General features: G+C 64.7%; 4 protein-coding genes across 5 annotated transcripts; 2 read left to right on the forward strand and 2 right to left on the reverse strand.

The window, feature by feature from the left end:
* Positions 1-1,752: 1,752 nt before the first annotated feature.
* On the forward strand, positions 1,753-3,778 carry LOC119062212 (uncharacterized). Its single transcript, XM_053658258.1, has 3 exons — positions 1,753-2,186; positions 2,290-2,389; positions 2,874-3,778. The coding sequence occupies exons 1-3, from the start codon at positions 1,753-1,755 to the stop codon at positions 3,696-3,698; spliced, it is 1,359 nt and encodes a 452-aa protein (XP_053514233.1). The 3' UTR covers positions 3,699-3,778.
* A 1,667-nt stretch (positions 3,779-5,445) lies between these two features.
* On the reverse strand, positions 5,446-8,170 carry RASSF7 (Ras association domain family member 7). Of its 2 annotated transcripts, XM_037163136.2 has the most exons (6): positions 8,062-8,170; positions 7,282-7,414; positions 6,395-7,107; positions 6,181-6,276; positions 6,024-6,105; positions 5,446-5,942 (listed from the first exon to the last, which is right to left on the reverse strand). In XM_037163136.2, the coding sequence occupies exons 2-6, from the start codon at positions 7,403-7,405 to the stop codon at positions 5,914-5,916; spliced, it is 1,044 nt and encodes a 347-aa protein (XP_037019031.2). In that variant the 5' UTR covers positions 7,406-7,414; positions 8,062-8,170; the 3' UTR covers positions 5,446-5,913. The 2 variants fall into 2 exon arrangements, with proteins under 2 accessions (XP_037019031.2, XP_037019030.2); XM_037163135.2 differs by having other exon boundaries at positions 6,024-6,276.
* A 1,521-nt stretch (positions 8,171-9,691) lies between these two features.
* Positions 9,692-14,450, forward strand: LMNTD2 (lamin tail domain containing 2). The gene is made up of 15 exons (XM_053658259.1): positions 9,692-10,359; positions 10,451-10,603; positions 10,990-11,077; positions 11,167-11,322; positions 11,619-11,690; positions 11,777-11,865; positions 12,067-12,123; positions 12,158-12,474; positions 12,825-12,927; positions 13,006-13,195; positions 13,274-13,393; positions 13,493-13,686; positions 13,853-13,971; positions 14,049-14,101; positions 14,200-14,450. Exons 1-15 carry the CDS (start codon positions 10,184-10,186, stop codon positions 14,311-14,313), a joined length of 2,001 nt encoding a protein of 666 aa, XP_053514234.1. The 5' UTR covers positions 9,692-10,183; the 3' UTR covers positions 14,314-14,450.
* LRRC56 (leucine rich repeat containing 56) lies at positions 14,420-25,699 on the reverse strand. The gene is made up of 12 exons (XM_053658663.1): positions 24,508-25,699; positions 23,988-24,172; positions 22,692-22,779; positions 22,010-22,070; positions 18,780-18,876; positions 18,516-18,710; positions 17,739-17,922; positions 17,186-17,356; positions 17,044-17,108; positions 16,660-16,802; positions 16,342-16,460; positions 14,420-15,167 (listed from the first exon to the last, which is right to left on the reverse strand). The coding sequence occupies exons 2-12, from the start codon at positions 24,159-24,161 to the stop codon at positions 14,839-14,841; spliced, it is 1,626 nt and encodes a 541-aa protein (XP_053514638.1). The 5' UTR covers positions 24,162-24,172; positions 24,508-25,699; the 3' UTR covers positions 14,420-14,838.
* Between the last annotated feature and the right edge of the window lie 1,687 nt (positions 25,700-27,386).

Raw genomic sequence — 27,386 nt, forward strand, 5'->3', positions numbered from 1 at the left:
GGAGGACACACGCAGGGCTGTGCTCCCTGACTCTGGAGCCTCCGTGCTGGGGTCACTGAAGCAGGTGTTCTAAAATGGCAGACGTGCAAAGTCAAGGTTGGCAGGGTCACGCGCCCTTTAAAATATGTAGAGATGACTAGAGTTCTTTCACATCCTAATAATGTTTTACATATGTGTATAGTAATTTAGAAAAAAATAAAACACTAAGGAAAAAAATCTGTAAGGAGAATCCTGTCTTGCCTTTCCTGAGTCTTGGTGCTCCAGGCTTCCTTGGCTTGTGGCAGAATCACCCCAGTCCCCACCTCTGTCCTCAAAGGGCCTTCTCCCTGCATTTCTGTGTCTGTCATCTGTCTGTCAGAAGTTCACGTGCCATGGGGTTTCTGGCCTGCCCAGGTAACCCAGGGTGATCTCAAGACCCTTAACTTGATTACATCTGCAAAGACTCTTTTTTCAAGTAAAGTCATGAATATAGCTTTTCTTTTTAAAGATTTTATTTATTTTATAGAGAGGAGAGGGAGAGAAACATCAATCGGTTGCCTCTCACCTCCCACAAGCTGGCCCACAACCTGGGCGTGTTCCCTGACTGGGAATCAAACTGGTGACCTTTCGTTTCACAGGCTGAACCAAATCCACTGAGGCACACCTGCCAGAGCCAAATATATCCTTTTGAGGGGCCACCCTTGAGTCCACTACAGAGGGTGGAAAGGGGTGTATTGGGAGCTGCCAGGACTGGGGACACAGCTGGGCGTTGTACCAGCAGGGCAAAACAGGACCTGGGAGTCAGCCTGAGTTCTGGCCTCTGCATGTCCCCAGGTCCCAGACTTCTACCCTGAAAACCCCAGCCATGCCCTGTCCTGAAGCAATGGGCTGGCTCAGGGACCCACATGACCCAGGTCTTGATGACCCCTCAACTTCTGACCTGGTGGAGCAGAGCCACTCCTTACTCTGCACTCCTTCCCCACCCACAGGTGGCCTCACCCCACAATTCCTTGCACCTGACCTCACACTCCTGAAGTCCCACGCAGGGGCAGATGCCTTCCTGGAGCCCCGGCACGAAGCCACCAGGTGGCAGTTCGGAAGGAAGAAGTGAAATGACCGTGATGGTGGGGAAGGTGCAGGAGGGGCCTGTGCTGGGTTCACAGCAACAGGTGGGCTCCGGCCCCTGCTTGTGTGGGCTGCAGATGAGTCATGGGCTGGGGAGGAGCAGGAGCTAAGTAGAGGGAGGGAGGGCTGAAGGAGGGTGGCCAGGGGGCCAGAGTGGCTGGGGCTCTCGCCCTGGGCCAAGCACTGTGGTGACCGGGGGCGAGCTGTGGAGCCCTTTGGAGCTGCCTAGAGTCAAAGCAGTGGAGTCACCAGGGAGGGCCAGGCTCTGAGGCAGGCGCCAGATACTGATTGATGTGAGGGAGGTGGGGTAAGGGGGAGCTTTTTCTGACCTTGGAGGAGACACAAAAGGCTTATGAGGACCCCTGTGCCAGGAAAAACGGGGGAGCAGGCACCCCTCTGCCTAGTTAGGGGTCTGGATGATCCAATTCTGCCTCAGGGTTCCCCTCAGCCGGAGAGGCGGAAGAGGGGTGTGAAGAGAAGGGGCCTAGTGCCAAATGTCCCTTGGCTGCCACCTTGGGGGCTCCACCCAGGAGTCAGTAACTCCGGGGCTGAAACAGTCCGTTTCTTTGATTTATACCTTTTCAGTTCTCGGACAGGACCGGGCAACGCCGCGGGGAGACCCACCAGGATCCTGCACCCGCGTTCCGGATGGGACTCCGAACCTTTCCTGGTGGCAGACCCCACAGGAGCGATCTAGGTCGCCCAGGGCCAGCCCGCGGGGGTTTCGGGGCAAACCAGGCAGAGCCGAAGCTCCCACCCCGCTCTGCCCCGCCAGCCAGACAGCCCTTGGGGTGGGCGCGGGCGGAGCGGGCTCTACGAGCGTCCCCAGGCCGAGGCCCCTCCTCCGTCTTGGCCCGGGCTACGTGCGCGGAGTCCCGCGGGTTCCCTAGGAGGCTCCAGCCCCCGCGCGGCGGGCGGGACAACAGCGCCTCGGGCCGTACCACCGGGCCAGACCCGCGGGGGAGCCGCCCGCGAGGCGGTAGCCAGACGCCCCAGGCCCCGCCCGGCAGGTGGCGGCCCCGCCCAGAGGCCGACGTGCGGAAAAGAACGCGCCGGCCGCGCCCGCAAGGGGCAGCGCGGCGGTGGGCGTGGCGTCCGCACCCCCCTCCCGCCCACTGGCTGTGGCGCGGCAGGGCGGGCCCAGCCAGGCCGACAATTGGCTGCGGTGCTCTCATATTTGCATAGGGGTTGGGCGCTGGACGCGGGCTCCAGGCCTTGGGGGCGCGAGGGGGCCACCGCTGAAGTTGGGCCGAGGGCCGGCGACGGTGCCGCGCCGGGATCGCAGGTGACGCGCTAGGGGTTCCAGGCCCGCGGGTGGGGGCGCACCCCAGAGGCCGCCCGCCCCTGACGGCTGCAGGGGCTTGGACGCCCAAGTTGGAGGCGAAGGAGGGGGTCGGGGTGCTGGACGACCCCTCCGCCTGCCCGGCGGTCCCTCCAGGCGCAGGGCAGCCACTGCCCACTGCACACTGCGCTGCTCCGGACCCACTGTGCGTGTGACAGCGGCTGATCTGTTCCTGGGCAGCGCGACCGCCCCGGCCCCTCTATGGACCCTGCTCTTTCGGGCAGGGGTGACCACAACGGGCAGGGAGAGGCCACACCGCTCGGAGGGGGCACACCACGGGGGAGGAGCAGGGCGCCCCTATGGAAGGGTCTGCTTGTTTGCGCCCAGCAGACCCCCAGGGGGATGGGAGGTGAAGAAGGGACATTGAGAGGGCTCAGGTTTTACCAGATACCCTCCGAGAGGGAACTTTGTTTTCCTTGTGTGTCAGGGTGCCAGGTTGCGTGGCGTTCCTGAGACGGTCTCTGCATGTCGCCAAGTGGAGAGCAGCCCTGGGCAAGTGTGGACTGGAGCCTCCAGAACCAACCTCCTGAGGGCCACCTCTGGGAACTTTCTTAAGAGGAACACTGACAGATTTGGCTTTTCTGTGCATTTCTACCAGTTTGGCAAGGTCACGAAGGGAGTGAGGACCGCTCGGCCCCTCCAAGCTGGTGGCACTGGCCCAGTGGCCCAGTGGCCAGAGACCCCCACTGGGCCAGCCTTCTCTTCTGGGTGCTCTCAAGTCCACTGTGAAAATCTGCCAGGCGTTGGAGTATGCACAGAGCAGACTCCAAGCCTGCAGGTGCCTGGATGCCTGCAGTCAGCTGTTGTGGGAGAGGCCGGGGAGATTTGCATGGACTTGGACTTCCCTTGGAATGACCCTGTCCTGATGGTCACTGTGGTGTCACACCCAGCAGGTTTGGTAGGGCCAGGTTCTATCAGTGACAGAAAGGCTGTGGTGGCCTCGCGGTGGAGAACCAGAGGAGCTGATTTGCCACCACTGGGCTTCGACTTTCTGGACTTTCTGTGGGCGACCCTCCGTGAACCCAGGTGTTCTCAGCCAGCCCTAGAGGGCGCTTTTGTGCTGGGGGCGGGAAGGAACTCTGAGATCAGTGGGGGCTCCAGCGCTGTCGCCCAACACAGCCTGGCCCTGAAGGGCAACAGTGACCAGTGGCGATGGCTGCCCCACCCCACACAGCAGCCAGGGTTCTGCCTCAACTACCTGGGCAGCTGGCCCTGCCTGGCTTGGTCCTGCCCTGCTGCGAACAACATCTAGGGGGAGCGGGGCTTTTCCTCACCTCAGCACAGCTCCTGTCGTTTTCAATGTGCAATTTAAAACTCGAAAGTAAACTTTGCAGCCACTTGAAGATTTGCTTAGTGATCTGAAGCCCTTCTGGGGACATGGTGGGGGTGGGACTGTGTACATCCGGGGCGACCGCATAGGAAGGCTTTGCCCCGGTTCCCAGCTCGGCCCTCTTCACCACCTTGGCTGCCGGAGGGGGGAACCCCCATTGAAGTGGGGTTCCCCCATCTAAGCTTGCTCAGAGCCAGTAGCAGACCAGGGACAAGCCCCTGGTGGTGGCTTCAGAAGGAACAGGTGTCTCTTGGAAACAGGCACAGGGGACCACACGCCTGTGAAGCTCTGTCAGCTCTGTGCCTGCCTCCCCCTGGGGGCTGGGGAACTCGGTGAAGAAGCTCGTGACGCTGGCGAGGGTGGGCACTAGTTCCACCAGCCCTGGGGTGTGCAGAGTGGTCCCTGGGTGGCACCTGGCTTTGCCCCTGCCAGCCTGTGCACTCTGCGGCTCAGGGCTGGTGCTGCAGTCCATCCAGCCTTCCTGTGTGGCTGGGGCAGCAGGGGAAGGGAGCAGGCCCCTGGAACCTGGTGGGGTGTGCCCAGAGCACCTACCCTTCCACCTGGGATGCAGGCCCCTCCGCCTCTCCAGTCCAGGCTACATTCCACGTGACCTTGTCCTCGGACCTGCCTGGAGCCACAGGCTGAAACAGGAGGCTGTGAGCTGGGCAGCAGGCTCAAGAGGCAGTGCAGACAGCCGTGTGGCCAGACTGAGAGCTTCACAGAGAAGAAACTGGGCTGGGACGCCCTGACACCAAGGTTGGAAGCCTCCTTCTGCCACTTGGCCTATCCAGCCACTCCCCATCTGTGCTCCATCTGCACAGGAAGTCCCCTGTCCAGATGACCCTCCACAAGCTGGGTACTTGGCTCCCTTGCTCCCCATGGCCCCTATGGTCTGCCCCAAAGGAAGTGGGGAGCACCAGGCCTGACGCCACCCCAACACTCAGCACAAAGGCCGCATGATTGAGGATGCCCCATGCAGCTCCCCAGTACCACCCACGGCGGCACTCCAGGCTTGGAGCCCTCCAAGGTTGGCCATCGCAACGGTCTCCCATCCCCGGCACAGCCCTCAGAGCAGGGAGCCTGCGGCCCGGCCCAGCCCAGGACAGGATAGACGGCTTGCTCTGATTTTAAGGCTGCAGGCTCTCAGCAGAGGCTTCATACCCACCCGGGCAGCAGAGTTGTGTCGGAGGGCAGGGTGGCCACACCCTCACCAGGCCGCAAGGCTCCCAGGACCTGAACCACCCAGGAATCTGGGGACCCGCCCCCACGAGCTCTCAGACTCAGTCAACCTGACAGGCAGGTCTGGCATGTCCATGAGTCCTCATACCCAGGAGCCACCCTAGAGTGGGTGGCAGTTCCTCCTGCGGCTGAGGCGCCGGCCAAGTAGGAGAAGGTCAGGTAAAACCTACATCGGGAAGGAGGCTTCTTCAGGTTGCAGACTGTCCAGCTCCAACACCAGGCTCAGGCTGCAGAGAGCCCCTGAGGGTGGGAGGCATAGCAGCCTGAAATACAAGGCCCTGGGAGCCCTGGCCTTGGACCCAAGTGACCACAGACCTTGGGAGACCCGTTCTCAAGAACCCTGGCTATGGCCAGCCCCTGGCAGCTTGGGGTCCTCCCCAGGGACCTGGGTGGAATTCCAAGTGTTAGACCCCACAGACCATGCCAAGTGCCACTTCAGGAGGTTTATTGAGGTTTCAGTGTTGTGGCAGGGGATGCAGCATGCACACACGTGTGTACACACACGCACATACATATGTACTGAAGGGTACTTTCCACACACAAGCACATCCCCACGGACTGAACACAGCGCCTGTCCCCAACAAGGAGCTATGGCCCTCTGGGGCCTAGCACGTTCTGAGCTGGCCATGCCCCAAGCTTCTCCAGGGGGCTTGGCACTCAGCAAGCACCAGGATGAATCCTCAGCCTCCCCCCTGCCCCCCGCAGCAGAAACTTAGGATCCTAAGGTGTTCTGTCTCTGACCCAGGGCACAAGGCTTCCAATGGCATGGAGGTGTGAGTCTGCTATGACCGCCGGCATTTCTTCTGTTGTCCAGCCTGGGCTGACCTCGGCGCCCCTTGCTCGTGTCAGAGCCCAGGTCAGGGCTGGCAGTGGACACTCACTCTGGGGGCAGATGCTGCTACCTCCAGTTCTGCCTTATGGGGGCAACTGTGGAGAGAGCACAAGCTAAAGGAGATGAGGGCCCACAGGAGGACCTCATCCCACCCAAAGTAGGGGAGACAGACATACCCTCTGGGCTCAGGCTGGACACTAGAGCAGGACTCCGGGGGGCTCCCGGGAGGGGCTTTCCTCTGGCTGGAGGCATGAGGTCCTGTGGGGAAAGCCAGTCAGCTTGGAGCTGGGTTGGGCACCCCCATGGCCCCACCTGCCTTGGCACCACTCTGACCTGTGTGCCAGGGGCAGCCCCAGTCTGCTGGATGAACTGCTGCAGGTTACACTGGCGCAGCTCCCGGTTCAGCTCCTCAAGCTCCTGGGCCTGGGCCTGGGGCACATGGGACCCTCAGGGGGCACAGCCATTGGGCTCCAGGACCCTCCCTGGTCTGACCCTGAGGCCAACCCCCAAATCCACCGAGGCGGCGCTGCCAGTCCCGAGAGCTCACCTGGAGGGCCTGCTCTGCAGCCTCCAGCGCCTTGCTCACCAGGGCCAGGCTGCCCTGCACCTCCACACTCTGCAGCTCCTGGGCAGCCAGGTCCTGGCGCAGACGCTCGGTGGCAGATGCTGTGGGCGAAGGGGGCCCAGGGGCCTCTGTGGCCAGCTGTAGCTTGGCCTCCAGGGCACGAGCCTGGGCATCCAGGGCCTGCAGTCGGGCGGCATGCTCGGCAGTGGCCTCGCTCAGCGCCTGCAGCCGTGCCTGGCCCTCCCTCTCCCGTGCCTGCTCCCGCCGCAGCTCCTGCTCCCAGAAGGCCTCCTGGCCCAGCTCCGCTGCGTTCCTTTGCACCCGCCGCTCCAGGGCCTGCAGGTCTTCACAGCAGCCTGGCATTGGTGCTATAGAGGCCACAGGCTCGGGCAGCACTGTGCTGGAGGCCAGCCTGGGGCACCCCAGGGTGAACGTCAGTCCTCTGTGGGACTCACGGCCCAGTGCTGGTCTTGGCTTTGAGGGAAGGCTGGCACGGATTGGGCAGCGCTCAGGGGGTGGGCAGCTGTCGGAGGAGGGCCTCCCGGTGAGGCTAGGCCCTGTCCGCCTCAGGACAAACTGGACATCACTGGCAAACTGTCCGCAGGTAGCCTGAGCACCCACTGGACACTCCTGGGGCAGCAGCTGCCGTTCCTTCTCCCTGAGACGCTGCACGAGCACAAAGCGGCCTGTCTGGCCTGCAGGGGGGGAGAGGGGTCAGCCTGTATTCCCCCACCCGTGTCTGTCTAACTGGGGGAGGACCAGAGAGGGTCAGCAACCAGCCCCACCCTCCTTGGGGGAGGACAGGGCCAGAGGGCCAGGACCCACCCCAGGTCCACCTGTTGGGCCTGTCTGTCCCTGAGTGGACTCACCTATGGCTTGAGCTAGTGCGATGACCACTTCTTGACAGGTCGTCTGCTCCGAGACCCCACAGACCACTCGCTGGATGCCGTCCACCCACACCTTCAGCTCCATTGCCGCGGGCCCAGGGAGCATATCCCTGTCCTGCAGGTTAAGGCCACAGGGTCAAGCCCTGCTTGGCCCTCCTCTGCTGGCTCCTCCTGGCCTGCGCCTCACCCCCAGAACTGGTTTGGGGCTGCCGCCCTGCTCTCCGGTGCCCAGCCCTACCCGCAGGCCACACATTCCTGGGGTGGGGGTAGTCAAGACCAGCCCCCCAAAGGGGGAAGCAATCCGCCTTCCTGGAGCACTTGGAGGCTTCCCCACTCCACTTCCCAGCCTCCTCTCGCCCCGCCCCTCTCCCGGAGAATCATTAACCAGATGCAGGACTTCCTGCCCCCACCTCGCCCCAGTCACCTGGCACGAGAACAGTGCCCCTCCCGCAAGGCGCAGTCCCCAGTCACCTAAAGGCTCCCGTCCGCAAACTTGGCAACTCGCTGCCATGGGAACGCACCCTTCCCCGTGACTCACACCTCGGCCCTCAGAACCCACCGAGCCTGGGGCAGGCAGCCCCCTTCCACTCCCGCCGATCGCAGCGCTCGCCCCGGAGGCCCCCTTGCCCTCAGCGGGGCGGGTGCAGGTGCGGCGCGGCCCCCCACATCCTCCTGCCCGTCTGCTGCGCCTCCGAGTTGCCGCTCGCGCCTGCCAGAGCCCGCACTCGCACTCAAGAGGCTTCGGGGCCCCCCGCAGCTCACCTGGGCGCCCGCCGGCCTCGGAGACCAAGACTCGAACCGGTTCCTTCCCAGCGCCCAGCGCCGCCGCAACCTGCCGCCTCCAGCGCGGCGGGAGCGCCCCTGTCCACCACCCATTGGCTCGCAGCCCGAGCGCCCAGCCCCGCCCTTCAGGCCTCCATTGGCTTCTGGATGCGCCCAGCCCACCTAGCACACACGCCCATTGGTCACCTTCTTTGAGCCCCGCCTTTATTCATTGGCTCCCTACCGCCCCGCCCCCCCGGCGAGACCCAGGTGTGGGCGGGGCTAAGCGGCGCAGTCGGGCCGGCAGAGTCCCGGTGCACTCACCGCTGAAGCCCGCGAACTACGCGGAAGCGCGTCGGAGCTGGCGGCCCACGGGCGGCGCGTGGGGCAGGTGTCTGACCCCGATCCAGGACCCACTTCCTCAAAAGTCGCCCAGTCTGACGAGCCTTCCACTAGGGAGGGGGCGCCAGCTTGGGTCCCCACGAGCCCGCCGAAGCTCAGACAACCCTTCCCGAGGCGCCCCCAGGTCCCTCCGACTCTGCTCCCTCCAGGTCCGCGACGACAGTCGTCGAGACGCGTAGGGTTCAGGGGCTGTGAGCCCCACGATGGGGAGTTGGAGCGCCGCTGGCCCTCTGGCTGCAGCCGGACTGACAGTCCTGGTTGGGGCGGGAGCCCACTCCGGGGTTGCCAGGGACCGAGGCACGGGCTCTTTGTCGGAGGCTTACTCCCACCAACTCTGCGCCCAGTGGGGCCCAGTGCCCTCCTGAGCTGTGGACACTGCTCTACCTGGCCAGTCCTGCTGTCCCACGGGACAGCCCACGCCCGTCATCAGCCAGGGCCCTTCGCCTCAGCGCTCCCTGTGCGGGGTATTCGGAACTGGTTCTGCCTGGGCAGTGGGCGGTCTCCCGCCTGCCGCGTCCGGCCCAGCACAGGAGGCCCCCCAGGAACAGAAGCGGAAAGTCTGAGTAAACGAAGGGAGAAGGAATGAAGGGGGTGGGGGCAAATGCGCGAGGGCACGTGTCTTGCTGGTCAGGTCTGGGGCCTCGCCTTTGTTCCGGGGCAGAGGGAACAGTTGTCATGGTGATGGGAATGTTCCCCCGTGGTCCCTGCGGAGGCCCAGGTGGTGGAGATAGGCAGGGGAAGGTGAGGTTTCTGGCTTGGGCTTAGGTAGGTGGGCCTTGGGCACTGAGGGCAGAGGGGAGAAGGCAGTCGGAAGGGGCACGAGTCGGGCAAGCCCCTCCCCCGCTCCCCGGCGCTGTCCACTGCTTCTAGGCCTACTGTCAACTCAGCCCAGTGAGCTCCCAGCCCCCAGGAGTGTGGCCCTGCCAGCTCGTGGGCACACTGGCAGGGCAGCAGTGTCCCCCACACTCACTGATCAATCTCCACGGCCAGGTGGGGCCGCACTGGGGGCGTCTCCCCTCCGCTGGTTGGAATGCTGGGCTGAGAGATGCTCGAGGCAGGCCTTGCTGGTCACTCTGTGGTCTCCTGGGCACTCGGGGGTTAGTTGGGTAGCAGGTCAACCTCTCATAGCTTCTCCTTCCGGCAGGACCAGCCCTTGGGGGAGAGGGGAGGGGGGCCCAGCACTCACTCAGGCCCATGGTCTGGGGTCTCCCTGGAGGTTCCTGGTAACAAACAGCCCCTCCCTTCCTGGAAGCTGGTGTCCATGGCAGTGCTAGGGGCCTTTCTCTCCCCAGGCCTGCCTGTGTTTCAGGCCTCAGGTGAGCGTTGGAGGTAGGACGCTGTGTCTGGGGAGGCATAGGTGTCCTGGGTTAAGGACCAGCACCTCTGGGGACCCTTGCTGTAGGCTGGGGGACACCTCGGATCCTGGCAGGCAAGGGCGATAGGGACGCCACAGGGAATGTATGAAAACCCAGGTGACATATTTGGGCTGTAACCTGGTGCCCTGGCCTGATCAGAAACACCCATGTGACCCGAAGTCAGTCTGGTGTCCTGTGGAGTAGACACCCACACCCACGGGAATCCTTGGAGAGCCACCCTGTAGGTGCTGTCTTGGGCTGTCAGCCACACAGATGTGCACATGGTCACATAAGGGGGCCCCACACACAGGACGCAGGGCAGACAGCCCCACCACCCCTTCTCGGCTCCTCCAAGAACATGACACATGGCCCCCGAGTCTGGCCATGAGGGTGGAGAAGCTAAGAAAGGGGCTTCGTCATCTCTGGTGAATGAAGAGCCAGCCGGTGGCCACCAGAGCGTCCACGCTGGCACGCCTGCAGACCTGCTGGCTCCCAAATGCCCGAAGGACACCAAGGCCAGCCCCACACAAGTGGACCTGCAGTAAGGACGGGAGGGAGACATGGTCAGCCTCGTGAGCCAGGCCAGCTAGAGGGCAGGGCCTGGTCAAGTGGCTCAGATCCTGGCTTTGCAGGTCTGTCCCCAAGTTCCTGGACCCCCACACTCTGCGGCTGCGGCTGGGACAGCGGGAGCTGGAGATGCAAGCCCTGCGGTGTGCCATCCAGGACCGACAGGACACCCGGCACCACCGCATCCTGCAGGAGGTGGCTGGACTTCCACTCCAGAGGTCAGTGGCCAAAGCTGGCTCCCAGCCCCACCCAGCCCTGGCCCTAACTGCTGGTTTCCTTCTGACCCCCACTTCAGCCACTGAGCCTGACCCAGAAGCCAACCTGACCCTGACCCTGGCCCACGCCTCTAGCCCTAGCTAGCCTTTACCTGACTCTGACCCCCCCATCCTGACCCTGAAAGAGTTGACATACCCTAGACCTGCCTGGACCTTAAGATTGAACATGTCTGTGGTGCTGAGCTTGACCTGGGTCCCGCCTCCATCCAGGCCTCCCAGAGCTTGATGGGCCCGGCCCAGAAGCACTGGGGGGCCCTTGGGCCCCTCCGGCTCCTCTCCTTGGCTGCTGACCCAGAGGTGGGGGCCACTGAGATCGCCCCTTCTCCCAGGGGCCCTCACAGTCAGGAAAAGTTCCTGCAGATCCAGGTCCAGAAGCTGACTCTGGAGCTGAAAGAGCAAAAGGGACGGGCCCAGCTGGTGAGGGGACCAGGGAGTTGGGCAGGGGTTGGCCTGGGCAGGTGGGGTCTGAGAAGACCCCCCCCCACCTGTGGGCTCTCCTGGGGCAGGAGAGGGAGCGCCTGGAGGAGCAGCTGCTGCAGACCCAGACCTTGCTGCAGCAGCGGGAGGCCGAGCTGCAGGCCTTGCACAAGTCCTGCCTCGTGCAGCTGGCCCACTCCTCCTGGGTGGGCCGCATGCTCCGGTCGTCCACCGGCAGTGTGGAGGTGAGCCTGAGCCCCTGGGCCCACCCTCCTGCCTCCCACGTCCCCTCCCCGGCCCTCCTCAGACTTCCCTGCAGCCGGCTAACTCGCCCAGTCCGTTTGTGGTTCTTGGGGGGCTCTGGCCTGCCTCCATCAGGCTGCCTCTGGACGGTGACCTGGGACAGGGAGGCAGCAGGAGCCCTGGGGTCCGGCTCACCTGACACTCAGCAAGTGTATCACACCTCAGGTGCTGGTGAGGTTGAAGGGGAGGGACGCCCTGCCCCCCGCCCCTGCCCGCTGGCCTCTGGTCCCTCTCCCAGGTGGTGACAGCAGAGACCCTGGTGGACCCCAGCGACTCCTCTGAGAATGACGAGGCCTCCCCTGCTCGGGAGGTGAGCCCGGGGGGACCCATGTTCGTGGCTCTGCAGGGCTGCGGGGTGGGGGGGCGAGGGCCAGATGCCTGTCGCTCCCTGGCCAGGGTTTCCGGCTGGAGGACGTGGACTGGAACACCATCGCCCACCGGTACCCCAACCTCCTGGCCAACATCAAGTCGAACTCCGATCACAAGTGACTGCGCTGGGCAGGGACTCCCGCCGGGGCTGGAGGATGGGAGGGAGGGCTCGCCTTGGCGGCTGTGGACCAGAGTCCACGTCCCACCCTCAGTGTTCCCAGACGAGCCCACTAGAACCTTCGAGAGCCAGTTCACCGACCTCTGGAGCCGGGCAGGGCTCTGGGCCACCTCTGCTCTGCCATGAGCCCTTTTCCCAGCCTGGGTCCTGGGGCCCTGATCACAACTTGGGGTGCCCGGCCCACCTTGGAGCAGAAGCCGAGCGGCCTGTGAGCACACCATGGCCTGCAGGCACCCCCGGCCCCGGACGCCTCCACGGCCCCGGACGCCCCCACGGCCCCCAGTGGACTCACTGCCCGACGCCTGTGGCCCAGAGTCGGGCGGAAGACAGCACTGTCTCAAGAGTGTGGAGTGGGGCTCCCTGCCCTTCGTGGGCCCTGACAGCTCCAGGGGCGCCAACTCTGACTCTAGCAGCTGGCGGCTAGATGAGCGTTTTGGGGTGCAGAAGGTGACAGGGCACCCGCCCCGGTCGCCGGGCCACATTTCTTTCCAGCACATAGTGTCACCAACCAAGAACTTCAGCAGGGACTCAAATGCAGAGCCCGGAGGTGGGCAGGGCAGGTCTTCCTGGTTCGGGCTGCATCGCTGCCCAGTGCCCTGAAGGAGGTCCCCAGAGCCTGGCCTTTCCTGTAGCCCCGAGGGAGGCTGTGGGGGCCCCCCTGCCTCATCTGTGGGGATCAGGGCGGTCTTGGAGGCCTCCGAGCTCTGGCTCCAAGTGCTACGAGCTACCCCTTTGCTCCTCTTACCCCCCCCCCCCAGCCTAGCGACCGCCTTGCCCTGGATGGGACCCCTGAGCCTGTTCCTCTCCCCCGAGGACCCCCAGGGCACTGCAGGCCAGTTGGTCTCCCAGGAGATGTGCCCAGCAGATGCTCCATATGGGGGTCCCCCTTCCGAACAGGACCTCCGGAACAGGGCATCTCTCCAGATTCCCGTGAAACCCACTCGGACCAGCCGGGCAAGGCCGCAGATGCTGACCACGGAACTTCAGTGCACCCGTGGAGGTGTGGCTTCGATGAACACAGCATGGAGCCGGGGCCTTTCCCAGCAGGAGGGGCCCTGACCCGCCACTCCCTCCCCAGAAAGACCGCCTCCTGCCTGAAGGTAGTGGCCGTGAGCCTCAGCAAGGGGTTCGTCCGCATCCTCAACCAGTCAGCAGAGGAGACGGCCGACCTGGGTGGCTTCACGCTGCAGCAGCTCGCAGGCGGCTTCCCCACGTGCACCTACCGCTTCCCGCCCCACACGCTGCTGGAGCCCCAGCACCACCTCACGGTGCGCCCCACTCACCGCGAGCCTGCGCGCCCCCACCCCTTGCCTGCGCCCCTCACCCGTGCCCGGCACTGTCCCCAGGTATGGGGTGAGGGGCCTGGCTGCACCAAGAAGCAGCCGCCCTCATCTGTGCGCCGGAAGCCTGTCCACTTTCACCCCAGCCCCAGCTTCGTGACTCTTCTCCTGAGCCCCGAGGGCCAGGTCAGTGTGGGTCCCGGTGGCCGGGTGAGGGCTGGGGAGGGTGGGGGCTGTGGGGAGGCCTCCCCGGGTCGGGTGACTGCGTGCCCCTGCTGCCCACAGGTTCTAAGCGAGTACCAGGCCCCGCACTGCCCGATCCCTGCCTCGAGGATCTTCGAGGCCCCCGACTTGTCCGTTGACCGCTTCCCACTCTCAGAGGCCCAGCCTGGGGCCCACGCTCCTCAGCAGCGGCGCCCGCGTGGACCCCTGCGCAAGGGTCGGAGGTGGGAGGCCAGAGCGCAGAGCTGGAGGCCCAGGTGGGGACTGCGTGGCCCTGGGTCTTGGCCTCCTCCCCAGGTCCCCCCCCCAAGAAAACCGTCCCTCAGATGCTATAGGAACGGTCCCCACTTGCTCACTTCCCGCCCCTTGATAGGCGCCCCCCTCGGGCTGGCTCGAGCCCTCACAGTTCGGTTGCCCCAGCAGGACACAGGCCCTGTCCGCAGGCTTGGCCACCGGCAAGCTCATCAGCCCACAGGAGGTGCCCCAACCGCCCCAGAGGGTGGAGAACGACGACGCTCGGGAGCTGCTGCCTGCCATTGCCCGTGAGACCGAGGGAACGTGGAGGGAGGGCCCATGGGAGGGGGAGGCTGGCCCACACCCCCATCGCTGTCCCACACAGAGGACAGGCTGAGCCTCACGGTCTACCAGTCTGAGATGGAGCCCACAGTCCGGGTGAGTGTGCTGGCAGGGGGTGCCCCGGGGCTGGGGGGACTGCTCCTGCCCTCCTCGCCCCACCTCTCGGCCTGCCTCTCAGGCCCCGCGCCCCCCAGGTGTGCCGGAAGAGCGTCGACCGGGGCTGCCCCATGGTGGCGCTGTCGGTGCAGAGCAGGTTCTGCTTACCCAGCTGCCCACCCATCACCGTGGACACGTGCAGGCGAGTGTAGGCTGGGCAGTGCAGGCGCCTGCGCTCCCGGCCAGCTCCAGGACACCAACGGGCCAGCAAGGGGGCACGAGGAAGCAGTGGCAGGAGGCAGGCAGTGGCAGCTGCGTAATTTACTGAACCAACGTCACCTACCAAGTAAACTGCATTTCTGTGCACTTGGAAGTCGAAAGTGATTCTCTTGGTTTCCGGGTTTCCTGCCCCAAGAGGAAGAACCTACGCATTCCCAGGGGGTGGAAGGCCTGGCCCCACACTTTTGTGCCTGGGACAACTGCCCTGCGGGCCACAGTGCCCCAGCAGGGGCCGGAGGGCCTGCCAGGATGGACTGGGCAGCTCAGCCATGGAAGAAGCGGGCAGCCAGGCTGCCCTGGGCTCTCGCTCACTTCTCTCCAGCAACAGGGGCCTCCCCTGGTCCAGCCGCCTGCTATCCCACAGCAACCCCAGACGCTCTGGGTTCCTGGAGGCTGCACAGCCAAGCTGGGGTGCTCTTGGCCAGAGTCCTGGCCAGCTGGGCAGTGGGGGGGGGGCGCTAGGGGTGGGACTGGGCTGGCGTGAGAGGGTTCAGGTGCGGCAGGCACCTCAGGGCCGTGGGTCTGGCTGCTGCTGCATCTGGTGCTGGCTTTGGGCCTGGACATCCCTGGGCTTGAGGGCCCCGTCCGGAGGCCAGCTCCAGGGCTCTCAGAGCGGCCACTGTGGCCATCTCCTGACCAAGGCCAGGCCCTGAGCTGCCCAGGGCTCGGAGCCGCCGTCCCCGGAGCTGCAGGTCTTTGGACGTCCGGCAGCTGCTGTTCGAGTCAGGTGGCACGGGGACCTTGGGGGGAGAGGGGAGCAGGTTATAGCCCCAGGTCCTAGAAGGTCCTGGAAAACAAGGGAAGAGGTTGTCAGACAAGGGTCCCTCCAGGAACTGCCAGGTGGGGGCCACCACGGGCAGACCTGCAGCGTCCACTGCGGCCCCTCCCCTGGCCCTTCACTCCCGGGCGGCACCTCCCTGCCCCCCTCCCTGGGCTCCCCAGGGAAGCCGTGGCCCCTCATCAGTGTCCCGCTGACCCTCACTTGAGCTGGAGCCACCTCTGGGGAGGCAGAGGCCACAGGCCCGGGCTCTGGCTTTGGGTCACTGGGGCCTGCCTGAAGGCTGCGGCCCTTTGTCACCTCCTAAACCCCCGCTATATATAAGGCCCCAGCACCCGCCTCGGGGCCGACAGGGCAGATGTGGCTTGGGTCACCGAGCACCCACCTGGACCCAGTCTGGAACGGGAGGCCCTGCTACCCCGTCCCCCCGAGTTTGCACTGTCTGTCCCCACTCCGGCCACCACTGCTGGCTGCCCTGCCTGCCGCTCACTGCCACTGCTCCACTAGGTGGCTGGCCTTCGACTCCCTCAACTACCCGATCTCAGGGTCCACCCTCTCTGGCCCCTCCCCCAGGCACCTGGCCCTGTCCCCCCATGGGGAGGACACAGGAGGGTCACTGGCCAACCTTCAACCTGTGCTCCTGCTTACCATGACCCCCCCCCGTGCACCCCCCCTTCCACCAGCTGGACCAGACCCCTCCTCCAGGAAGCCTCCCTGGGCCACATGGGGGTGGGGGTTGCGGTTCTGCTGCACAGCCGCCTGGGTTGGCCCCACTCAGCCGCTGTCACTCAGAAGCCTGCGTCCCTGGGGGAGGGCCCCCCACTCACTGGCCAATCCTGTGGCCTGAGCCCAGCACAGGCCCTGTCTGCAGGAGGAAAGGGGGCACCCGCCCTGCCCATGCCTCCCGCCCACCCGGCGGGCTCTGTCCCTCTGCTGGCACCTGGCCCTAGGCCTGTCCTCTCACTGCCCCCTGCCACTCGCCCTTTGCTGGCTGCCTTCTTTCTGTCTCTTGTCCATCCCTGGTGGCCTCGTGGTCCCATGGGCTCAGGGGAGGGGCACCTGAGATTGTCCCCTCTGTTGTGAGCCCCCTCCCCCCCGCAGGAGGGGACCTCCAGGGGCCACAGCCACTCTCTGAGCCTGGGGAGTGAGGGCCCCGGTGGGGGTGCAGGGTCTCCCTCAGTACCTGGGGCCAGGCTTGGGGAGTTGGGGGAAGTCCTAGGCCCTGTCCCATCCTGTCGTTCTTCATGGCCCCTCTGTGAGCCCCGGGGGGCCGCTGCTCCTTCCTGCCCGGAATTCGGGTGCCTAGGGGGAGTGGGAGGGGAGAGGCTGCAGCTCTGCCCCTCTGGGAGCCAGTCCCAAACGAATGTGGCTCCGGGATGGTGGCCCAGCCTCCGGTTCCCATGACCAGTTCCTCCAGCCGCCCTGGGGACCAGTGACCCCCCAGCCAGCGCCCCCATCAGACAGGACGCGCGGCGGGCTCGGTGCAGGGAGAAACACGCACCGCAGGCGCCGCCCCCTCCACGTCCCAAGTCCAGCCATGGCTGGGAGGTCACGGCTCTCTGCAGGGCCAGGCCCCGGACTGCAGGCCCGGGTGACCAGGTCTTCCAGCCTGGGTGGGGGCAGCTGCTCTGGGGGCACCTCGGCCTGAGGAGGGAAAGGGCTGGTTTGGGGGCACGGCCTTGGAGGGTCTGGGTGGGCAGCAGGCTGGGAGGAGAAAGACTTATTCAGCTGCGGAGGGCAAGGGATGCGCAGGGCTGGCCCTGCATGGTGACGGCACTCTGGAGGAGAGCCCAGGACATCGGCCCGTTTTGGAGACTGAAAGCTGGGACGCTGGCTGGGACGCGGTGCCAGCACTGGGGGCCCGGCCCCGGGGGGCAGGGCCCACCTGGCTCCGGTGCTGCCGTCCCCGAAGGCCTTTGGTGGGGTTTCCACAGAGGACCTGGTCCGCGCCTGCAGAAGAAGGTGTGCTGGGCCTGGCTGGGGCTCCAGGACAGCGGGCCGGCCTCCCGCCCAGGCGGGTCAGTTACCGTGGGTGAGGTCACTGGCGTTGTCCTCCGGGGCCGGGTTCTTGGGGTGCAGACCTTCAGGCAGGGGAACCCCCGGGACCAGGAGGGGGAGGGGCCAAGGCCTGGGAGCCCTGGGGACAGGCAGGGATCGTTCGGGACCGAATCTCTGAGTGGGGTCCCCATGGGGGCGACCTGTCCAAAGGTTAAAACCAGAGGTCACCAAGGACCGTGCCAACCAGCCAGCCCCAGAGCCCCCAAGGCTCTCCCACAGACCAGGGGCCCCCACCACCCAGGTGTCGGACCTCCTCTCCCTCTCTGATAGGAGGTGCCCCTGGGGAGGTGTGCTGGCCAGGGGGGCAGGTGTACAGGGCTCCAGGACGAGTGGTTAAAGCAGGGAAGGGGGGTTACATGGGGCCCTCCATTTCTGCAAGGCCTGGGGGTGGGGGGCTGGTGGTAGACAGCTTTGGTCTTGGGGTGGCTATGGGGTAGAGACCCCTCCTGGGCCCAGAGGGTGAGATCCCCAGGCCGGGGGTGGGGCAGCCCTTGCTGGAGGCCAGGTGGGTGGCTGCTGTACCCAGCCTGGGATGCAGGCCATCCAGGACACTGCCCTCCTTGATGGCTTCCTTCACCATGAGCCAGTCCTGGTCCAGCTTCCGGGAGGCTGGCAGACCTGTGTGTGTGGCGGGCCTGTCGTCCAGCACCTGCAGCTGAGGGACCAGCTTCCTCACCTCTGCCCTGTAGTTGTAGCCCCGGGGCACCTGTAGGGGCAGAGAGGGGTAGCAGGCCTGGGGCCATGGACCCTTCAGCCAGTTCTGTCCCGGGGCCGCTTTGCCAGACCCACTGTGGGGCGTGACCAGGGGGCTGGAGCAGTGGGGCCACCCCACCCTGCCAGGCCGCCTGGGCCAGTCGGGCTCCAGGGACTTTGGGGACACTGGGCTCTCACCCACATGATCTCGCCGTCCAGGTTCACGGCCAGCGTCCAGCAGAGCCCTCTGGCCTGTGCAGCTGCCCTGAGCTCAGAGCCCTGGCCCAGGTGGCCAGAGCAGCAGCTGCCAGGGCAGGTGGTGTGAGCTCCCACTGGCTGTGGCTGTGCACAGGCTTCTGGGGGCGGGGGCAGCTCTGGACAGGGCCTGTGTGTGCATGTGAGTGTGTACACACAATTCCACAACACAGGGCACGTGTGGGGTTTGGTCCCAGTCTGGAGGACACAGTGGCAGCTGCTGGGCCTCCAGCAACACAAAGAACGAGCCCCCAGCCAACAGAGGCAGCGTGCTGGCCCACCCCTGGCCACAGGACGGCCGGGGCTAGAGCCACGACGGAGCGGCCCCCCTCCCTCGCCCACTACTCGCACCTTGTCAGAGGGGCGCGGCCGCAGGCACACCAGGTTGCCCTCCAGGGTGAGTGTGGCCAGCCTCGGGCACAGTCGCAGGTAGCGCACCTGCTCCAGGTCCTCCACGCTGTTGCCCTCCAGGTCTAGCACCTCCAGCTGCTCGAGCAGGCACAGCGGGTTGAGGTCCGAGACGTCGTTGTAGGAGGCGTACAGCTCCTGGGCAGCACGGGGGCCTCAGCTGGGGCCAGGCCGGGCCCCCTCCCAGCCCTGGGGCCACAGACCCACCTGCAGGGCAGGGAGGCAGCTGATGCCATCCAGGTCAGCCAGGCCGCAGCGAGCCAGCCACAGCACCTGCAGGTGGCCCAGAGAGGTGCCCAGGTCTCTGTGGAGGGCGGGGCGGGGCGGTCAGTGCTGTGCCGGGGAGGAGAGCCCTGCATCGGGCCCAGCCGCCGCCCACATCGAGCCGCGTCCAGGTGCAGGGGCAGCTGTGAGTGTGGCTGGAGGCAGCCTCTGGGCCGAGGAAGGGGTTCCCTGCCTCCCCACCTCACGGCAGCCCCTGGCCTTGGGCGGCAGGGTGTCCTGCACCTCCTCCTCTTCTTCAGGGGCCTGCACCTGGCGGAGGAGGCCGCCCCCTGGGTGGGCCAGCCCCGCCTCACCTGCCGCTGCTGCGGTGGGGGTGGGGGCTCAGCCAGGGTGCGCTCCCTCCCTCCGTGTGCCCACATTACAGCGCTGCCGACCACCAGCGGTCCCACCCCCTGCCAGCCACTCCCCTGCACTCCCATCCACACTAGGACAACTACCGGGGACAGACCTTCTGTCCCCTGACCTCTCTGGGCCCCTCTGTGCCTGAGGGGTCCTCGTGGCCTGGGTGTCCCACGCCTGCTCAGAGGACGTGGGTTCACACTGCACGTTCTCCCATCAGCCTCTGGGACCTTACTTGTTTTTTAGTTTTTAGTTTTTAGAGAGAGGGGAAGGGAGGGAAGAAGAGAGGGAGAGACATCAACCACACCTGCCACCCAGGCGCACGCCCTGACCAGGAATCGACCCAGTGACCTTTCTCCTTGCAGGGTGGCACCCAGCGCGTGGAGCCGCAGCGGCCGGGTGTCCCCCTTTTGCATCTTCGTTCCTCTCCCAGCTGCAGCCCCTGTGTGCCTGTGCTCGGCCAGAGGCCCTGGCACCCTCCCCTCCCGTCTCCCTTCCCTGAGCTCTGTCTGCCTGTGTCGGCTTCCGGGACAGGCCCTCTCTTCCAGTTCTGCTACAGACACTTTTCCCCGCCGGTTTCATCCGTGAGGTGCTTCGCAGCATCCTGGCCTTTCCTCTCCGCGAGCTGGGGTCTTGGAAATGCAGAGCAGGCACATCTGCTCTGTGCCCCTCGGGGTGCGGGGAATGATTCTCGGAAGTTTTGCTGCCCACCCCACCCTCTCTGTCCCTCTGGGACCCTTCACTCCAGAGTTCGCTTTGTCCTTCACGTGGCAGGTCTCGTCGTGTTTAAATTATACCGTTAGTAGCTTATGGACTTTCAGATTGCGGGGGCGGGGGTCTGAACTGTTGCTTGGAAATGCTGAGCTGCTCGGAGGCCTGTGTGGGGGCTCCCCGGGGGCCTGTTGGGCGGGCCGTGGCTGGAGGCTGTGCGACCCCCGACTGCGGGGCTGGCTGCCCACCTCCCTCTGCGGGAAGCCTGTCTGACGGCACCCTGTGGCCTCAGGCCACAGTGCTGGCTCTTCCCCAGTGAGCAGGCTGGCTCTGCCCTCCCCCAGGTAAAAAATGATAAAAGGACTCTAATTAAAAAAAAAAGACCTGAAAGTAAAAACTGAAACCAGAAAGTGAACAGACCTTGGAGGTGTGAGCCAACCTCCCAAGGTACCAGCCCAAATGCACAGCTTGGGAGAGACCAGAGCACAGTGTCTCCTTGCTGGGGGAGCCCCACAGTCAGTCCATGGGGGGAGTGGGCAGAGGGCCCCTTGAAGTCCAAATGCAGCAGGCTGTGCAGGGGGCTAGGACTGAACAGGGAGAGGGCAGACCCCCTGGTGGGGAGCCCTGGGTCCCGGGAGGAGGCCTCAGCCCTCAGCCCAGCAGAGACGCGGGCGAGGCCGTCGTTGTGAAAACTCAGTTCAATTCTTTTCATCGTTTCCACAGCTGCTGCCTGAGAGGCCGGGGCGGACGGGCACTGCGGGCTGGCTGCCCGGGTCTGGGACGCAGCACTTGTCTCCGGGCTGCTTTCTCGCTCGGCGGCCGGACTGACACCCCCATCTCAGGCCCTGCCTGCGGCTTGAGTGTCCTGCGGCCCCCTCTGCTGAGTCCCGGCGGGAGTGTGTCGGACCATAGGGTGACATTCGTTTCCTTTCACAAATTTCCCTCCACGTCTTTTGGAACATCGTCTGCCTGGGTTTGGAGACTCAGGAACAGAGAGACAGATCCCTGACCGTGGGCGCAGAACACGCTCCCACGGGTTCCTGGTCTGGTCCTTCCCTCCTGGATCCCCTGTTTTCGTTTGTTTTCTTGGAATTAGGGTTATTTTTTTTTCCTGTGCTTTATTGGTCTTCCAGCTAATTTGTGAGCCTTAACAATGAAGGAGGAAATGGGTTTTGTCTCTGTTAACAGAACAGGGTCGCCCTGCTGGGACCCTGCTTCCGCTGGCACTGAGGGTGCCTGTCTGACATTTTCCAGGTGCCTCCTAGCCGGACCTAGGGCCACCTGCGGCAGGCTTCTCCGGCCAGATCTGCACGTGTTTTACTAAATTCATTGTGAGGCGAGTTTGATCAACATCACTGTCCATAAGGAAAACCAACAAACGTTTCCAGAAGGTTGCTTAATAAACCCCTCTGCCCCCTGGTGTGGCGGCACTGGGAGGGGCTGCGTGGGCCCCTGTGGGCCTCAGGTGGCACCACCTCACCCTGGCGCCAGGGGACGGCGGGCTCCTCAAAGCTCCCACTTTGCTCAAAGCCAAAGACGGGTCTGGCTTTCCTGAGCTGTGCCCTTTGCAGCCTCACGGGGGAAACGGGGCCATTCACCCACCTTTTCACTCAGTGGTGGGTGTGCTGTTGTGTCGGTCTGGTGAGGCGGAGCCACCCACTCCACGCACGGCCCTCCCCGCAACCCCCAGCTCTGGCCCTCTCGGTGCAGGGATGCCTCAAATCCTCAGGCCTTGCTTGGTGTTGAGGCGCCCAGCAGAACCCCCACACAGGTTGGGGATCCTTTATCCAAGGTCTGTGGGCACCTTCGGCTACAACACTGTGGGTCCTTGGAAACCTTGTCAGCCGCACAACCCAGTGAGAGGGCCTGACCCAGAACCCGGGGCCTGGTGTCTCCCTCAGCAGGTGCCTCTGACAGGGGGGTGGGGGGCAGGCTATCAACTCAACCCCGGCAGGAGGGGCGTCTTGGCGCCAGCAGTTGGACCGCAGGACAGCCAGGGGTCTCTCCATGGGGACCCACGCAGTTGAGACCTCACCCTGACTGAGCTCACCCTGCCACTCCCGCAGGACCCTGCCCCTGTGGTCCCCGGGAGGGCCACTCACCTCACAGAGCCCAGGCGGCTGTCATTCAGCTTCAGTTGGCTGAGGTTGGGCAGGTGCAGCCCTGTGGGGCCACAGGGAGGGGTTGGGGGCAGGCCTCGAGACTCTCTCCCCAGCTCTATGCCCTGCTGCCCTTGGCCCTGCCGCCTGATGGCCGCTCTGAGGCCCAGAGTGACCATTCCGTCTGTGGCTAGGCCCCAGTGAAATGCATGGGGCAGGTGCAGAAGGTGCACCTGAGTCCACAGGGCCACGTGGGGGGGAGCCCCAAGCCCCTGGACTCCAGGAGCTGGCTCGGAGGAGGGCAGCCAGCAGGCATGGGTGGGGCCGCCAAACCCTGGGTCCTGCCCCCCAGGGCCCACCCACGGTCACTCCGGTGCCCCCGGACCATAACCTCCGATCAGCTGGAGTGTCAGAGCATGGCCACCCCCCGGCCGGTGTCCTTGTGCATCCCAGGTTCTCCAGGAAAGGGTTCGGGGCTACTGACTCCTACAAAGGACCGGGCCTTGGCCCTGCGGGACCGAGCCCCTCTCCTGTCCCGGGAAAGAGGGGTGCAGAGCAGATCTGTGGGGTGAGGGGCAGACCCGTGGGGTGCAGGGGTCCACACCGCAGAGCCCAGAAAGCAGGCCCTCACAGTGCAGCCAGCCTAGCCTTGACTGTGGTGGGTGCAGACAGCGCGGGCTCCTACCGAAGTTGCCCAGGCTGTGCTCACGGGTATCGACGCGCATCTCCAGCACGCTCACCAGCCGAAGGTCATCCACCTGGGCCAGGGCCCGCTGCAGAAACCAATGGGGAGTGAGCCCGGAGGACTGGACAGCGGTCCCTCCCTCCCCAGAGCCTGCTCAAGGCCATTCTTGACCTATCCCCGCCTGGCCTGGCCCGGCCTGGGAGGCTCTGGTGCGGTGACGGACAGCTGATGAGGCCAAGCCCCTCTCTGGCTCCAGCAAGGCGTCCTGGCGGTCACTGCCTGCCAGACTCCACTCCTCGCTCTCCCTGGGCATAGCCAAGCTGGACCCAGCCCCACCCTTTCCTGCTGTCCAGGGTGGGGGTGCAGAAGGACCAGAGCTGAGCTGGAGGGCAGGCCTGTTTGATGGACAGCTGCCTGCTGGATGGGGCAGAGGGGAGGAGTGGGCACCACAGGCATGGCTAGAGGGCCACATAAATGTCACTGAGCAGCCAGCAGGAGGCAGGGGAGGGGCATGGTGGGAGTGTCCTTCCCACCTGCAGCGCCAGAGAGCTCAGACGCTTCTCTGCTTCTCTGAGTTGGCCAGGAAGGTTGGTGGGCATCTCAGGCAGCGAGGCTGCGCGTTGGGGGCACATTGCTGAGTGTCCCCCGGGAATGCTTTGGGGTATCAGCTGGGTGCAGCAAGGCAGGGCCCGGGCTTCGGCACAGTCTGCCCCTCACCATGGCCCATGGGGGACAAGAGGCAAGCCAGGGAGAAAGGTGGGGGATGCTGGGAGGTCCAGGGCTGCTTAGGGGGGTTGCTGGGTGGGGATCGGCAGAACCTGTGGGCTGAGGGTAGCGGGTGGGGGCAACAGTGAGCTCCCCCCTGGATTTGGGACAAAGCCTTCAGCAGCTGCCCGGAGGTGATTGGAGGATGTGACGCTCACAGGTCATGACGTCATTTATCTCCCTCGCCGCCTGCCCTGCAGGCTGCATGCCTGGGCCTCAGCCCCCCGTCTCCCACTAGCACAAGTGAGTGGTGCCCTCCTGTGTTCACAGAGAGGCTCCCAGAGCCTAAGGCACGGTGGGTGCTCGGCAAACACTCGAGGACTTTCTGCCTGGCTCCGCCCCTGCTGCGGCCTGAGGACTTGGGGGACCTCTGTTTCCTCAGGCACCTGGAGTCGGTCCTGGGGGTGGGGCACACACAGGGGACAAGGCCAGCGGGGCCGGGTCAGAGGGCAGGCCAGACACCAGCCCAGAACGTCATGCCATGCAGGCCCCTACAGCCTGGGCCCCCAGCCCCGAGTGCCCCGCACTCACCAGTCGGGCAGGTGACGGGCACTCCTCCACCAGCCGCTGGCCCAGGCCTTCCCCGCTGTCTGGGTCCTTGCTCTGCGGGCGGGGGTTGTGCAGGCCCTGCCAGCTCAGCTCCCTCACCTGGATGCTGGCCGTGCTGGGCCGAGGACCAGGGGCCCTGTCCTGGGTCTGGTCCATCCACACCCAGCCTGCCGGGACAGGCACAGGGCTGCTCAGTCCCAGGCTGGAGAAGGCTCCACGGTGCCCTCGCCTGCTCTGCCTGCCTGGGGCCCTCACCATCCCCTTCCTGGGCTTTGTCACACCCCCTGCCTGGGCGGGCCACCCTTCCTGTGCCCCTTCAGAGCCCACGAGAGGGGAGCGGGCTCCAGATCACGTTTGCTCACCTGCCTGCCTTGACCAGGAGCAGGCTGCCACCCGGGCCCTGTGCTGTTTTCCCCACCTGACGGTTTCTGAGCCTGAGGGCCCAGGACTGAGGTCTCAGGCATTTGCCCTACCTGTCTCTGTGCCCACCGAGGCCCCTCACCTGCAGGCAGAAGCCTTTTCCCTCAGTGGGTCACACATCCGGGCAAGGGGGTGGCATGTGGCCTCAGGCAGTACCTCCAAGAGAAAGCAGGGTTGGCCGGGCCCTGGCCCAGAATTAGGCAGCAGCACAGGACACAGGGGCTGTCAGCCTCAGCCCTTTCCACCGCCCTGATGGGGACCTGGCCTGGCCAGTGCAGGAGACAGGTGGGCGACAGGGGCTGGGGTCCTTCCAATGCTGGTGCCTGGTTTTCGTTCCAATCCCCACTGGCCCCAAACCCTGGGATCATCTGGGAGCCCAGCCCCATGAGTCTGCCTGTGACACCCTGGCCACCTCCCTCCACCTGGCGTGGAGGCTCCCTGACCCCCAACTCCCCACCTCCATGCTCCCTACCACCCTTCCTGGATGGACCGTCCTCATGAGACTGGTCAGTCTACGGTCCTCCGTGGTTTACATCTCACTGGGTTGGGTGAGCTCCTCACCCAAGACAGGTGGGCAGGACGCCCGCCATGCGCTCAGATGCTGGCCCAGGAGCTCGTGGTGCTGCTGTGCATGCCTGTCAGCCCCTGGGGACACTCGAGATCCACCATGGTCACAGACCCCCAACCCGGCCCTAGAGAGGCCAGGCTGTGTGGCGGTGCTGGGCCCTGAGACATGCTGCACAGGCCCCAGTGCTGCAGCGACCTTATCTGGAAGGGGACCCCCACATGGAAAGCCCACGGAGGCCAAGGCTCTGCAGGTGAGCCCCAACATGGAGTCCCATGGAGTCTCCGGTCGGGATTTCTTTCCAAAAGTTCCCTCTGCTGCCGCCTCTCTCCAGCTGGTGACAGGCCCCAAGCCTTGCAGGGCTCCACCCCTCCACCCCCTGGGAAGAGGCTGCCCACATTTACCCCAGGCCTGCCAGTTTCGGGCTGGCCCAGGGCCCCGTGGGCTGCTCTAAGGGAAGAGCCCAAGGTGCTGCCCTGGACAAGGCCCCAAGGATCTGTCTGGTCTCGCCCAAAGGTCTTGGGGTCCAAGGAGCAGGGCTGTGGCTCCCATCTACACACTGTCCCCTCATGTTGCTGCACTGGCCCAAAGCTGCCCACACTGTCCACGGCCGTTTCCATGTGGCCCTGCCACCCCTCTCTGTCTCCAGAGCCCCGGCTGGTGCCAGCCCTTGGCCTGGCTGGTCAGTGCTCTGGGTCCCCTCCACCACTCCAACCCTCACCACTAGGCAAGAGGCTCTGAAGTTAGGGTCTACTCCCCTCTAAGTCGCCACCATGGAGACCCTCCCACCCCAGAATCCGTTTCCCTCTCATCTCTCCGGAAAGGCAGGTCTTGGGCCCGCAGCAGTCCCAGTGACAGGACCCTCTTACAGCACGGCACGGGGTTCCAGGCAGGGTCCTCAGGGAACCAGATTTAACATCTGGGGATATATCACTGAGTTCCCCATTGGCTTTGCTGCTTAGTCCTCGCGCCCCGCCGCGGGCCTCAGTTTCCCCTCTGGCCCCAGTAAGATAGCGAAGCCCGAGGCCCTGGACTCAAAGGCGCCCTCGGCTCTCACCTGAGGGCTCTGCCCCAGTGCTCCCAGCCCTGCGGGCCGGCCCTGGGTACCCTCCGCTCTCTCCCATACGGGATTGTTCTTCCGGCCGGGAGGTTGCGGGACTTGGACGCCATGGTAACGGAGGGGCAGGACCTCATTTGAATAATCAAATATTCATGAGCTGTGGACTCACGCCGGCACCAACCAGGCCGAGGCACACCTCTTAGTAACGGTGGTCATGGCAGCCCGGAGGGTCAAGGGCAGGGCAGAGGGCGAGGGCACCGCCGCCGGCTGGGAGCCCCCAGCAGGTGCTGCTGGGCTCGAGCGTGGGCGCCACTCGAGCTGCAGTGAAGAGACGCCATCAGGCCGGAGGGTGGGCACAGAGCCTCCAAGTGTCAGCCCCACGCGCAAAGGCGCTCTGTGGTGGAGACTCTCGCTCACCTTTCCTAGGCGTGAGCCCCGCCCCCCGCCCTTGTGAGGGTTGACCCGACGGCGAGATTTACCTCCACCAGCAAGTGAGGCCGAGGCCACATTAAAAGGAAGCGCCATGGGAAAGGACCCCCTGGGGACAAGGGAAGTGAAGACCTGGAGGACTGGCCAGGTACGCGCCCACAAGGGACACCGCCGCTCCCTTTCATTGATCAGCCTTTACTTAGCATCTATACGCGCGTCTGGAGAGATCGGGATGTGTTCCCGCCGAGGCACAGTGCACGGTCCGGCCATCCGGACACCGCCACAGCACCTGGAGTTGGTGCCGCCCTGGGGTGGGGGCAGCCCCCCAGGGGCGCGCCCAGGTCAAGGCCGGTAGTGGGATCAGCTCAGGGGAAGAGCATTGGAGTCTTCGTGAGAGGGGGGGGCCTGGTGGAGAGGGGTGGGTGGTGGTGGTTGAGCCTAATTTGCACTGCACCTTTCTTGATTGTAAATAGAGTGTTTATGTATTACTTTAAAAATTCAAGAAATGGCCCTGGCTGGTGTAGCTCAGTGGATTGAGTGCGGGCCTGCGAACCAAAGGCTCGCCGTTAGATTCCCAGTCAGGGCATATGCTCGGGTTGCTGGCCAGTTCTCAGCAGGAGAGGCACAAGAAGCAACCATACATTGATATTTCTCTCACTCTCTCCTTCCCTTCCCCTCTAAAGATAAATAAATAAAATCTTTAAAAAAATGTTAAAAAAATAAAAATTTAAGAAATGTTAAAACGTGTCTTTTTTAGAGTCTTCAAAGAAGCCAGTTTTGTGCACGTTTGTGCTTCGGGTGAGGTAGACTTCACACCCCAACTCAACTTTTGCGTTGGATTTGTGGGGCACCGTTTGTTAACTGGGTCACACAGCGAGCTTCTGCAGGTCTGGACCTCCGGGTCTGG

The sequence above is a fragment of the Artibeus jamaicensis genome, unplaced genomic scaffold (genome assembly GCF_021234435.1).
Source record: "Artibeus jamaicensis isolate MK-2021 breed Jamaican fruit bat unplaced genomic scaffold, CSHL_Jam_final scaffold_537, whole genome shotgun sequence".
NCBI lineage: Eukaryota > Metazoa > Chordata > Mammalia > Chiroptera > Phyllostomidae > Artibeus > Artibeus jamaicensis.